Below are 12,366 nucleotides of genomic sequence, written 5' to 3'. Positions count from 1 at the left end.
TAATTAAAGCATCCCTCTTGCAGTCTCACATACCCAGAGTGTCCAGCTGTTCTTCACTTAACATGTTCAGGTCTTCCAAAACATTTCAGGGAACTCTAGAATGGTGTCCACACCAGCTATTAAAAGTGACTGGCTCATGTGAGAAACATGCTGAAATCCCACTGGGGACCAAGCATCACATAAATTGCTATGTGTGGGTGCTCAGAAAGAAAGAAAGGGAGAGAAGTGGGAGGAAGGAAGGAAGGGAGTAAGAAAGAAACAAAAGAAAAGAAAGGTGTGAGGGAAGGAAGGAATGAAAGAAGGAAGGAAGAAAAAGAAATCACTGCTATGAGAGTTCTACTCAATCTTCAACTAATAGTCTTGTTCTACTGAATTTTGAAATGTGTAAAGTTCAGACAAATCTCTGCTATCCAGAATGAGTGACCACCTTTTGTATATATGGATTTATTGTCATTTATTTAAGAAATCTTCACTGAATATATTTTCTTTCTTTTTCTTTTTGTCTTTTTTTTTTTTTTTTTTTTTTTAGGGCCGCACCTAATTGGAGCTATAGCTGCCAGCCTACGCCAGAGCCACAGCAACACCACATCCAAGCCTTGTCTGTGACTTACACCACAGCTCACGGCAATGACAGATCCTTAACCCACTGAGCGAGGCCAGGGATCGAACCCGCAACCTCATGTTTCTTAGTCATATTCGTTTCCGCTGTACCATGACGGGAATTCCTGAATATATTTTCTATGCCAAAGATTGCTGTGGGGTTTAATAACTGGAATGTGCTTCTTGTTCTGTAGCGAAGGAATCCAAGACCCAATGTGGAACCCTGGAGAGCAGGCTTGCTTCTGGGTCTTTTCTTGAACGAACCAGAAGGATTTGGCTCCCATCTCTCTGAATATGGCTGCATTTCGCTTCTTCTCTGCTATGGATTGCTGTCAACCCAGAACTCAGAATGGCTCATGCTTTGGGGTTCCAGACACAATGTCTCTTCATGTTTTCTGGAAATAAATCTCAGCTCCTCTCTTTAATAACTTTAAAAGGTAAGGCCAGTGGGATGAAATGAATCACTATGATTTGAAGATGGGTGAGAGAATGGGCATAGACTTTGGTACATTCCACACAAATCAAATTTTATTATTATTAGTAGTAGTAGTAGTAGTATTAAAGTATAGCTGATTTACAATGTTGCAGCCATTTATGCCATATGTATGTATGTGTGTGTGTGTGCATATATACATATATATTCATATTTTCCATCATGGTCTATCCCAGGAGACTGGATATGGTTCCCTGTGCTGTACAGCAGGACTTCATTGCCTATCCATTCTAAAATGTGAATTAGCAGAAAAATTCAAAGGACTTTAGAAGCAATATGACACATTCTTCAGAATGAGCTTCTAGTCAGTAGATTCTCTGATGGAGCCTGGCTCTGGGCAGCACACATTTCTACATGCTGTGGAGGATTCAAGGGAACAGGAACCAGACATGAGTTCCTTCAAAATCCCCACAGGTACCAGAATGCAGAGCCATATCCATGCTGTGGAAGGGATTAGCATAAATAAAACTAGGCAGCATCAGAGATAAAGTGTTTCCAGGGTGATGTCTGGCAGGAAGATCAAGACTGGAAAGAAGGTGAGTTGCCCAGGCGGGAGTGAGGAGGGTGCATGAGTGGGTCAGGGACCCCAACCCTACCAAGACCCACATAGGCAGGTGCAGAGAATGTGTTGGCTGTCTTGGCAGGCTGGGATACTAATCCCCTGCTGATGCTGCCCACATGTTCATCACTCCTGGACTCCCCACCCCCACCTGACACAACCAGGCTCAGCAGAGGGGCTGGCAGATGTGTATCCCCCTGCCCAGCCACTTGTTTTATAGATGAGGAAACGGAGGCCTAGAAAGGGGAAGAGGTTTGTCTGGAGTCACATAGCCACAGGACTGGAACTCAGACTCCTAACCAGCAGCCCGTGCTCTCTCTTCTGTGGGAGGCTTGCCCCCCTGATTGCCTGATCTGGAAGGAGGGTGTCAACCGTGATGCAGTGGTAGCACCTTTAACAAGTCAAGGAGAAGGATCCAAGGTGTTCTACCCCAAGAAAGAAGAGTGATCGAGGAAAAGGAGTTTCAAAGCTGCTTGTGGTGTATGCATGGGAAGCGGTGGGGATGGGGAAATGATTTGTCTGAGGCTGGTGGACAGAACATCTTCATTCACTCAGACCAGACAGTCTAAATTGTCCCCTGGAGTTTGGCCTTTCAGACTTACACCTGCAGAAGAAGCAGGGTCGCTAGTGAGAGCTGTCATCCCATCTCTTCTATAAGTGCTTCGTCCAGTCTCCTTATCTTCAAGGCAAGACGTCCACATAATCACTGTTACTGTTCTCTGGGGACAAAAAGCAGAAGACCAGCCATGAGGCTCGATACCCAGGAGTCACCGTGAACAAAGGAAAGAAGATTTCTCCCCAGGCACAGGGTGATCAACATCAAAATGACATCATCAAGGGCTGGGGTACCACGGGGAGCTCTCCTGGCAAAATAGGGGGTCTGCTTACACGTCAGAGTTTCTAGTACTAGATGCTTCCACTTACCGGCAGAAAACCTGTGCCTCTCTCAACGTGAGAACACCCAAGGCTTATTCTAAGGAGGCCAAGGGAAGGGGGGATGAAGACAGAGTGAGCTGATGGGAGGATGTTCCCTCAGGTAGCTGAGGATCTGGGAAGCTGCTGCCATGGCTGACCAAGCATGGACAGCTGGTGCGGTAAGGCTCTCCCCCAGTTCTTGGAGACAAACTCCAAAGAGTTCTCCCCTCCGGATTTGAGGTTCTTTTATTATTGCTGAGACAAAATACTGCCCAAGCACCATCGGCAACTCATCTGGGTTTGCCCAAGGACTGCAGCCCAAGTACATTCCTGGGTTTCTACTCTGCCCCCATTCCTCTTTTTTTTTCCTGTAAGTTTCAGCAGAAAACAGCCATCTGCAGCCGAGCCTATAGGAAGCAACTCTACATGTACAGAGGTGCACACACCTTTGCATGGGGGAGGGGCACAGAGAAACAATGGTAGAAGTGAATTGTTTTTTCATAATCAAAGAGCCATGCTTAGGCTTGTTGGGGAGGTAAGAAGCTTGCTCTGGTAGCCTAAAGGGCAGCTTCACTGTGGACAGAGTAGAATGGGTGTAGGGGGGATGGCAGGCTCGCTGGAATGCTCTGTCCTCCCCTTTCTCCCCAGCTAGCACTTCTGCTCGCATCCTCATCACCTGCCCACTGATGACTGAAATCCCTTTAATGGGGCTATAACCAAACATCCTACCATGAGAAAACAGCATTAAACTGTAAATGTCTCCAGAAGTCTGGGTTAAATTAAAACTGTGTTGTAACTGTGTTGTAACTAGATTCTTTTCTGAGAGCAGATTTCAAGGGGTGTGGAGAAGTAAGCAAGAGTAGCCGCTTGGAATATGGTCCAGATTTGCTGCACTGAGACTTCCTGACCATCTCTCATTTTCCCCATGGCTTTTCATGGTGCAGCTGAAATAATGTGTGCCCTAACACTGTATAAATGATTCCTTAGCAAATATCGAGCAAAATGTAACAGGATGAGCCTTAGGGAGAGGGTTGAAGCAACTTTCTCATTGGCCATCTATTTCCAAACCTGTGTGATTGCACAAGGTCACAGAATGAGTTTGCAGTCAGCTCTGAGAAACCAGGCTTGCTCCCCAGGCTGTCCAAGCACAGAGAGTTCTTTGTGTTTGCCACCTCCAGGAACTAAAAGGCACCACCACTTCTCAACAAGACGGAAAGTGCTCTTAGTAGGATGAAGCTTTTTAGAGCTAACACAACAGAAAAAGTCATCTATTTGTATTGATTCTACAAAGTAGGCCAGTGGTAGAAATGGGACTAAGGTTCCTGTCTGGTCCCCATGTGAGAATTATTACCATAAACACCATCCAAATCTATCTTCGATCTTCTCCATCTCAGGCAGGGGCTGGTTCTCTTTACTGGCTTTAAGAGGTGAACCACTAGCCCTTGGTTTGGTTTTTCAAACTTGGAGATCAGTTCCTTTAGGTTTGGAAAGATCTGTCTTTTAGCGCCTTCCATGGTCTGCAAAAATTCAAGAAGGAGATCAGTTGTTATTGTGCAATTGTGTGTGAAAAATGACACTTCTCAAAACAGTGGTTTTCAGGGCTGCCTCTTGAGTGGAGAACTGAAAGCAAGTTCAGTTTCAGGGTGGGAACTTCACACCACACACAAGACTCAGAAACCTTCCTTTAAAAAATGGAACTCTGATTTGCATTCCTCTGAGTAAAGAGGTTCAGCAGTCAAGAAGTCCCTACTTCAGTCTGCAGTATCAATGCTTTGCTCTCATAGGGAACTAACACAGGTGGACTTCTGATGGGAAATGCAAAATATGCAATTTACAGACTTGATGAATTCAGAATCTCCATGAGAGGAAAACAAGAGAAAAAAGTCCTGATCTAAATGGAAAGTGGGGGGAGGGGACCCGACTAGGATCCATGAGGATGCAGGGTTCCATCCCTGGCCTCGCTCAGTGGGTTAAGAATCCAATGTTGCCGTGAGCTGTGGTGTAGGTCACAGAAAAGGATAGGATCCCGCATTGCTGTGGCTGTGGTGTAGGCCAGCAGCTGTGGCTCTGATTTGACCCCTAGCCTGGGAACTTCTATATGCTGTGGGTGAGGCCCTCAATCAATCAATCAATCAATCAATCAATCAATGGAAAATGGGAACATCAACATGACTCAGGTAAATTGTAAATAGTTGTTTTCTGTGTGGCAGTTATAAACCAAGTTCAGGTTTCTAATATAATGTTATAGAAGTCATGTTAAAACATAAGAGCTTCCTCTGCTCTTGTGTATTTGATTTTCTTGATGAGCACTGTGGTTCTCATATGGCCACAGAGTTGGGCTCCAGTGAGAGGGTGACTGGAAGGCTCTCTGATGTGCCGTGTGTTTAAACTCTTTAACAGAAACGTAGGCTGACATGGAAGTTGGCTGCAGGGAGATACCAGGTAAGGCTTTCACATCAGCCCAAGGCAGCCACCAGCACAGCACAGAGCTGCTCCTCAGTAAAATGCCCTTCCATGTCTGAGTTACAACTGGTTTAGTTGCCTCTGTATTTTGTCCAGATAAGAGACAAAATGCGATATTAGGAATTGTCCAGAATTTCCCAAAATATGCACAACAAAGAAACAAATGTTTAACATGAGTTGCTTTTTAGAAAATATTATATTTTGAAATAATTTCAGACTTAAAAATTGTAAAAAATTTCAAAAATTTCCATATGTAGCCTTCACCCACACCCCCAAAGTTAACATTTTATCATATTTTCTTTTCATTCTCTCTTTCTAAATATATAAATGTGCATATATATTCTTTTTAAAAAATGTTGGAGGAGCTCCTACTGTGGTTCAGTGAGTTAAGGAGTTCATGTTGTCTCTGTGAGGATGGGACAGTGTTGTCTCTGTGTTGATCCCTGGACTCACTCAGGGGGCTAAGGATCCAGTGTTGCCACAAGCTGTAGCATAGCTCCAATTTGACCCCTGGCCCAGGAAATTCCACATGCTGCAGGTGTGGCCATAGAAAAGAAATTTAAAAGATCATACATTATGACCCAGTGGGAGTTTATCCCAGGAATTGAAGTTTCATATATAACATTTGAATAGCAATCAACATAATTAATCATATTTGAAAACTAAGGAAAATCATATGATCATTTCTGTAGATGTATAAAAAATTTTGGAGAATAAGCTGCTGACATGATATCCCTTTAACCCTAAATACTTCCTATTTTTTAAAAAGCAAGAACATTACATATCCACACTAAAATGAGGAAATTAATCTTGATGTGACACTATTTGCTAATTTCCAGACCTTATTCAAACTTTGTCAGTTGCCTCAATAATGTCCTTTGTAGCAAAAGAAAAAATGTATACGTGTTTGGGGATCATTGCATATTCTAATCTCTCTCAGATATTCACAATGAACATTAGCATACTGAAAATTCTGAGAAATCCTGCAGTAAGAGATCTGCTTAACCTTTATTCAAATGTTTCAGAAAGATTATTGCAGGATTCTCTGTTAGTAATTAAAGATTCAGTGACATTTATTATACTCTTCCTGACAGAGAAGTAACTTCAAAGGAAAAAAGGTTTTTCTGCTTAGCGCTCTGTAAACCAGAAATGTTAAAGAAACGCCTAAGACTGCCTGTCGGCTGATGCTTCCTTTTGTACTTTCATATGGTCACGGAGCCCCCTTGACTTAGGATACCCAGCCTCTCCCCACCTTCCCTTTCCACCCATCCTGGTCATTGTTTAGTCTTCTGATTCAACGGTTGTCTTATATGGAGTTCGGCTTGGTATAGTTGACCCCGGGAGGGAATTTGTGCCTTTATACTTTTGAAATAACAGCCTTGTTTTTTCAAAAATGGGACCCAACTCTAGTGCATTCCAGTTACCCTCAAAGAAAGACTGATCTGACTAATTCTAAACAGTGTTTCCTAATGCCTCCCCCGACACACCTCAGGTTCTTCACCCACCAGTAGCTTTTCGTCATTTTGGTTATAGGAGTTCTTGTGTGTCCTTACCTGTATAGTGTAATACCCATGTTTCTCTTTGAAGATTCGGTATGTGTAGACAAAGTTTTTAAACCTGTGGAAAGATGACTGTGTGAGTCATAATGGTCTTATATGCAAATCCAGGTAACATTTACCACTATATTTTGTGTGCAATGCCCTTGTCAATTTGGATCCCCAAAAAGAAGCTGATCATTTTCAGATCTTCTCTTCTGTGGGAATTTGAAGGAGACAGAGGTTTTGAAATGGGGAACTTTATTCTGATGGTGGAAGTCTGGTCTGTAGCAAGGAAGATAAGGAGAGAGAATTTACAATTTCCATTGTCTTGGTCTTTCCTTCTAGTTTTTTCACTTAGCCCTAAGTTGATACAACAAACAAAACACCATTGAGCCATTCCTATATTATTTATTAAGTGACATGTCATTGACCTCATTAGAGAAAGCTAATGTAAGTAAAATAGAGGATGTTGGGAATTTTATGCAAGGGAGTAATGTAGTATACTCTTGTTTCTCATTGGAACAGGGGCCACTGGCTAAGTAATCTAACTAGAATTGAGATAACAGACCCAAGAGAGCAATTTCCAAAACAAGAAATGGCATACATTCCCATATTTCTTCAATTCCAACATGTCATCAATGGTAAGATACAGTATCGATTTAATAATAGCATTTGAGCAGAAAAGGCATACATTAAATGTCTCTATCAACTGTTAACCATGTTCTGATTACACAGAAATATTAAAATGTAAAAAAATGAGGGAAGTTCCTGTTGTGGCGCAGAGGAAACAAATATGACTAATATCCATGAGGATGCAGGTTCTATCCCTGATTTTGCTCAATGGGTTAAGGTTTCAGCATTGCTGTGAGCTGTGGTGTAGTTCCCAGACATGGCTCAGATCTGGTGTTGCTGTGGTGTAGGCCAGTAGCTGTAGCTCTGATTTGACCCCTAGCCTGGGAACTTCCATATACCATGGGTTTGGCCCTAAAGAAAAAAGAAAAAAATGAGGATCAAAGCTATTGACATAAGGTCCAAACTATTTGATTGATGGCTCATCATTCCTTCACTTGCACTCATGGCAAAGACCCAAATGACTAATCTTTTGACTGAATTGGAAGGGGAGATAGCTACTTAGAGCTTTAAGGTACAGGAGATTTCATTGCTGATTGTCTAGAGGCCTTGACAGTTAACTTTAAATCCCAATCCTTTTTGTGGTGTTCTTGAGGCCAGAATAAGCTAGTGGGTGTCTCTAAATTCTATGGCAAACGATAAAAATTTTTAATGTGACTCTTTGTTTATATGTGATGAATTAAAGTATTCCACAGAAGTCTCACAAAGGTCTTTTCACAGAATTATTTCTCAAATTGGAATCCAAACAAGGTCTATACATTGCTTTTGGTTGAGCACACAGTTTTTGAAACTCAACTATCATATAGCCTATGTCAAATTCTTAAATAAATGACTTTATTTTTTAATGATATTTTTGTATTATCACCTGAAGAAAATCTTTACTAGAGAAGTTTGAAGAATAAAACAAATGGAGGCTCTATGTTAATTAGTCCAAAAGCCATATACTTCAGTTAGAAAGATGGACATTGTTCAAATATAGTCTTAAATCTTGCAAAATACTTTTAGTGCAATAAAAAGCCACATTGGAGCAATGCATTCCAAGAAATCGAGTTACTGAACTTGTGATACCTTCTTACATTTATTTTGGAATGTTTACCCCCTAAAAGACAATGAGATTACAGAGCAGTGAGATTAGTATCTTTCATGTAACTACAGTATTATTGGGTAAACATAAAAACTTATTTTTATTGCTTCCTGTCCTAATTACTATTTTACGAATGCCAGTTATAAAACGTTTAAAAGATAAATGATTTCTCAGCATGCATTTACACTCAAGGCAAGTAAAAAGACCACCCCTCCCCTAGGTCTTCTGCCCCCATCAACAGTGGTGACAAGGGAGCCCTTCTTTATCTGCCAACATTTGCAGTTTTGCCTCCACTCTCTGCCTGGAATCCTTTGGACTAATCTCATCATGACCTTTATCCTTCATTGTTAGTCATTGTAAGAACCCCAGTCTTGCAGTTCACCCTTTCCTCCTGTTTCCTAATCCTACAGGGCTCTGTACAGCCTGTTTTATGTCCTCCTTGTCCCAGCTCCTGAAGTCCGTCCATGAGTTCTCGCACTCAAGGTCTGCCATCATCCAAGTCTCCTCTGTCTCCAACCTATTATCTAATCTCTGTCACCTTCTCCCTCTAAGGGAAACCTGGCCCTGCCCTGAGAACAGTGTCTCCCTGGAACCCTACTAAAGCCTGCTGCTGTCTCCCACAGCCCTCTCACAGCGAGCCTGGAGGGGAGGCCAGTGTTTTTGCTTTTGCAGCTCACAGCATTGTGTCCCTTCTCCTTGAACCCTCAGCTTTGGGTTTCATGTCCTTAGATTATATCACCTACTACCCAATCAGGATGTCACTACTGCTGGCATCTCCTGACTTTTGGGTTATTGCTGTTCATTTCTCTTTTAGCTCCTAGCTCCCTGTGAATGCCTTCAATACTATTCTTCTCTAAATTCTTGGCAATTTCAATTCACATGTGGGTTATCCTTTAACACTCCTGTTTTGTGGTTCCCTGAACTCCTCTCCTTCAGCAATCTTGTCATCCACCTACAACACCCACTCACTTCTATGTTCATAACCAGGACTGGCTACATAATGTGGGGGGCCCAGAGAAAAATGAAAATTTAAGGCCCATGTTAAAAGATAGGAATTTTGAGATGGTGCCAGCAGAGCATTAAAGCAAGTGCAAGGCCCTCTGAGTGTGGGGCCCTGCCTGATTGTGCAGGTTCCATGCCATGAAGCCAGTCCCACTCATAACTTTGACCTTGTAATTGCCAATAGCAGCAACCCTCTCCTAATGTGAATTTCATGCATTGCGTTCTCTTTACCCTGCTTCCCTTCTTTCTACATCCCTTCCCCAAGTATGCTGACCCCCACAATCCCTTAACCTCATAGACCCTACACTTTACAGAGTTCTCACTCACATGTCTTCACTTCCTTCTTTATCCAGATTAAATTTCCTGTCCACTATTATAATCACTTACCTCAACTCCTTTATCATCTTCCACTCTATTTCCTTAATTAGAAAAACTGGAATCCTGATTAAACCCAATTCTCAATAGCTGTATGTGGCCATGTTCACTGTTCTCACTTTAAATGAATGACCACAAACCTCACATGGGCTTTAATGCCTCCAGGCAGTCATTTATCTTCCTCTTCTCCTCAGCAGTGATTCTACACCATTTCCTTTCTTAAACTTTCAACATTTCACTCTTAACTGATGACTTCACTGAAAAGATTAAAGCAATCAGAGAGGAATATCCAGATTCCCCTTACCACACATCATAGCATCTGCACACATAGACTCTGGCTTTATTACCATAGATGAACTTTGCATGTTGCTCTGCAAAGCTAATCCCTCCTATTTCCACTGGTTGCCATCTGCTTTCATCTATTCAAGGACATAATTTTGGCAAATTTTTCTTTCTCTCCGATGTCGTTATTATTCTTTACACAATAGCCAGGGTGGTCCTTTTTAAAAATGTGTATCAGATCATGTTACTCCTCTGCATAAAAATCTAGTCAATTTTTGAAAGAGAAAAATAAAATTGGTATGTGAGTAGGGGTTGGGGTGGGGGATGCTTCTCTGTTAACAAGTCTTAAGTCTTCTTATAAAGCTATAGTTAAGGCAGTGGCTCTGAAATAGAAAAGATAGTAATGGAATAAAATAGCCCAGAAATGGACCATATATGTATAAAAACTTGATATATGACAGAGCTGGCAGGTCAGTGGACTATTTGTTAAATGGTGATGGTAATGCTTTCATGTGGCAACAAGTACAACTGGATTCCTGCTTCACACTCTAATTGAATACCCATTTATGAAAAACTAAAACACTAAACTTAGGAGAAATAAATATGTGACCAACTTAATGACTTTCAGTTAAGGAAGGAGTTAAATCTCCAAAAGTATAAGCTATAAGATTAATAAACTCACTATATTAAAATTAAAACCTCTATTTATCAAGATATACTATTTTTTTTTTGTCTTTTTGCCATTTCTTGGGCCGCTCCCGAGGTGTATGGAGGTTCCCAGGCTAGGGGTCCAATCGGAGCTGTAGCCACCAGCCTATGCCAGAACCACAGCAACGCAGGATCCGAGCTGCGTCTGCAACCCACACCACAGCTCACGGCAACATCGAATCCTTAACCCACTGAGCAAGGCCAAGGATCAAACCCACAATCCCATGGTTCCTAGTCGGACTCATTAACCACTGAGCCACGACAGGAACTCTGATCAAGATATACTATTAACAAAGTGAAAAAGCCTACAGACTGGGAGAAGATAATTGTAACTCTAATACACAATAAGAACACTAATGTACAATAAGTAAAAGACAAATGGCCAATAAAAAAATGAAAAGATGCTTCACTATGAATCAGGGAAATAGAGATGAAGCCACATTAGATGTCATTTCACATCAAATTGGCAAAGATGTAAGAGCTTACTAATGCAAAATATTGTGATATGGAGCTATGCAAAACATTATATACTATTAATGGGAGTGTAATTAGATGCTAATGTCTTGGAGAACAATTTGGCAAAATTTAGTAAAGTAGAAATGTATGCAGTCCACCAGCCCAAGTGTCCACTCACTCAGATTGGCGAAACTGATAGTGCCAATGTTTTATTATTTATTAGAAAGCAAAGATCAGTGAAACTATATATTCATTACATTTAAATATACTTAAAAAATCCTAAGAATATTGTAAATACAAATAAAAGTGTAAATTAATGAAATTACGTATTTTCTAATAAGAACTATTATTAGATTAGGTTAATTAAAATAGTATTGAAAAATAATAAGCACTCCATAAAATATTAAATTATAATTAATAATTAAAATTTAAAGTAAAATAGCTTTTTTTCATGCAATTTTGAGATTAAAGAGGAAGGGATGGAGGGAGGGGAAGGGAGGAAGGCAGGGAGAGAGGATGTGGTGTCATTATTGAGTCCTGAGGGATTTGAGGTGCAAATTTTTCCATCTGTTGGAAAATCTCTCTCTGTTTACACTAGTTGGGGAGTACTAAAGATGGAAGAATAAGCTAAGTAAATCTTTTCCTGTGATTTGTTCACCTTCAAACAATCCCATCCCTTGTTCTGCAACTTTGAAAAAAAATCTATTTTGAACATCTTGGCTGTTTGTAAGAGCAGATATCTTTTTTTTTTTTTAAACAAGCCACAGAGTTTGTTATTTAAGCCTTTAGTAATCTCAGTAGTTACCTTTCTAGATTCCAGATGCTTACAGAATACTCTGAAACAGCCTTTATGCAAACACACACACAAAAAACCAAACAGATAAAAAGGGCCCACCACTAAGTATTTATTATTTTTGCCAACAACCTCACCTCTTTTGAAGTACACCGTTTTGTGGTAAAGACTATGTTTTAATTCTCTAGTAATTCTCTTTGGGGGGGTATTCTTTTCAACATTCAGGAAAAAGTTTTAAATTTCTCAAGAAACAGAACTAAAATGAACATAGCCTTAACATTTGTATATTTGATTTTCTCTCTGCGCCTTTAAGAGGATGGGATGAGGGATGGGCTGGCTCCAGGCTGATTCTCTTGGGGAAAGAAGAGGAGTGATGAGTAGATGGGGTTTACCTGATGTACTCTTCCTGTCTTAACAGGTCTCAAGTCTTATAAAGCTATGATAATATCACAATATCCTCGCTCTATC

The 12,366-nt window shown here is 40.9% G+C and overlaps 1 protein-coding gene across 1 annotated transcript in view; it reads right to left on the bottom strand.

Annotated features, from left to right (window-relative positions):
• Nucleotides 1-1,109: 1,109 nt before the first annotated feature.
• SH2D1B (SH2 domain containing 1B) overlaps nt 1,110-12,366 on the bottom strand; it is a 32,419-nt gene continuing 21,162 nt past the window's right edge. Inside the window, exons 2-4 of the mRNA XM_047784055.1 lie at nt 6,584-6,647; nt 3,919-4,084; nt 1,110-2,371 (exon numbers count right to left, since the gene is read on the bottom strand). Of these exons, the coding sequence (XP_047640011.1) occupies nt 2,334-2,371; nt 3,919-4,084; nt 6,584-6,647 (268 nt within the window). The 3' untranslated portion in view covers nt 1,110-2,333. The remainder of the gene's footprint in view (nt 2,372-3,918; nt 4,085-6,583; nt 6,648-12,366) is intronic.

The sequence above is a fragment of the Phacochoerus africanus genome, chromosome 6, assembly GCF_016906955.1.
Source record: "Phacochoerus africanus isolate WHEZ1 chromosome 6, ROS_Pafr_v1, whole genome shotgun sequence".
NCBI lineage: Eukaryota > Metazoa > Chordata > Mammalia > Artiodactyla > Suidae > Phacochoerus > Phacochoerus africanus.
Note: the sequence above shows the minus strand (reverse complement) of the source record. Positions and strands in the feature narration are given on the sequence as shown.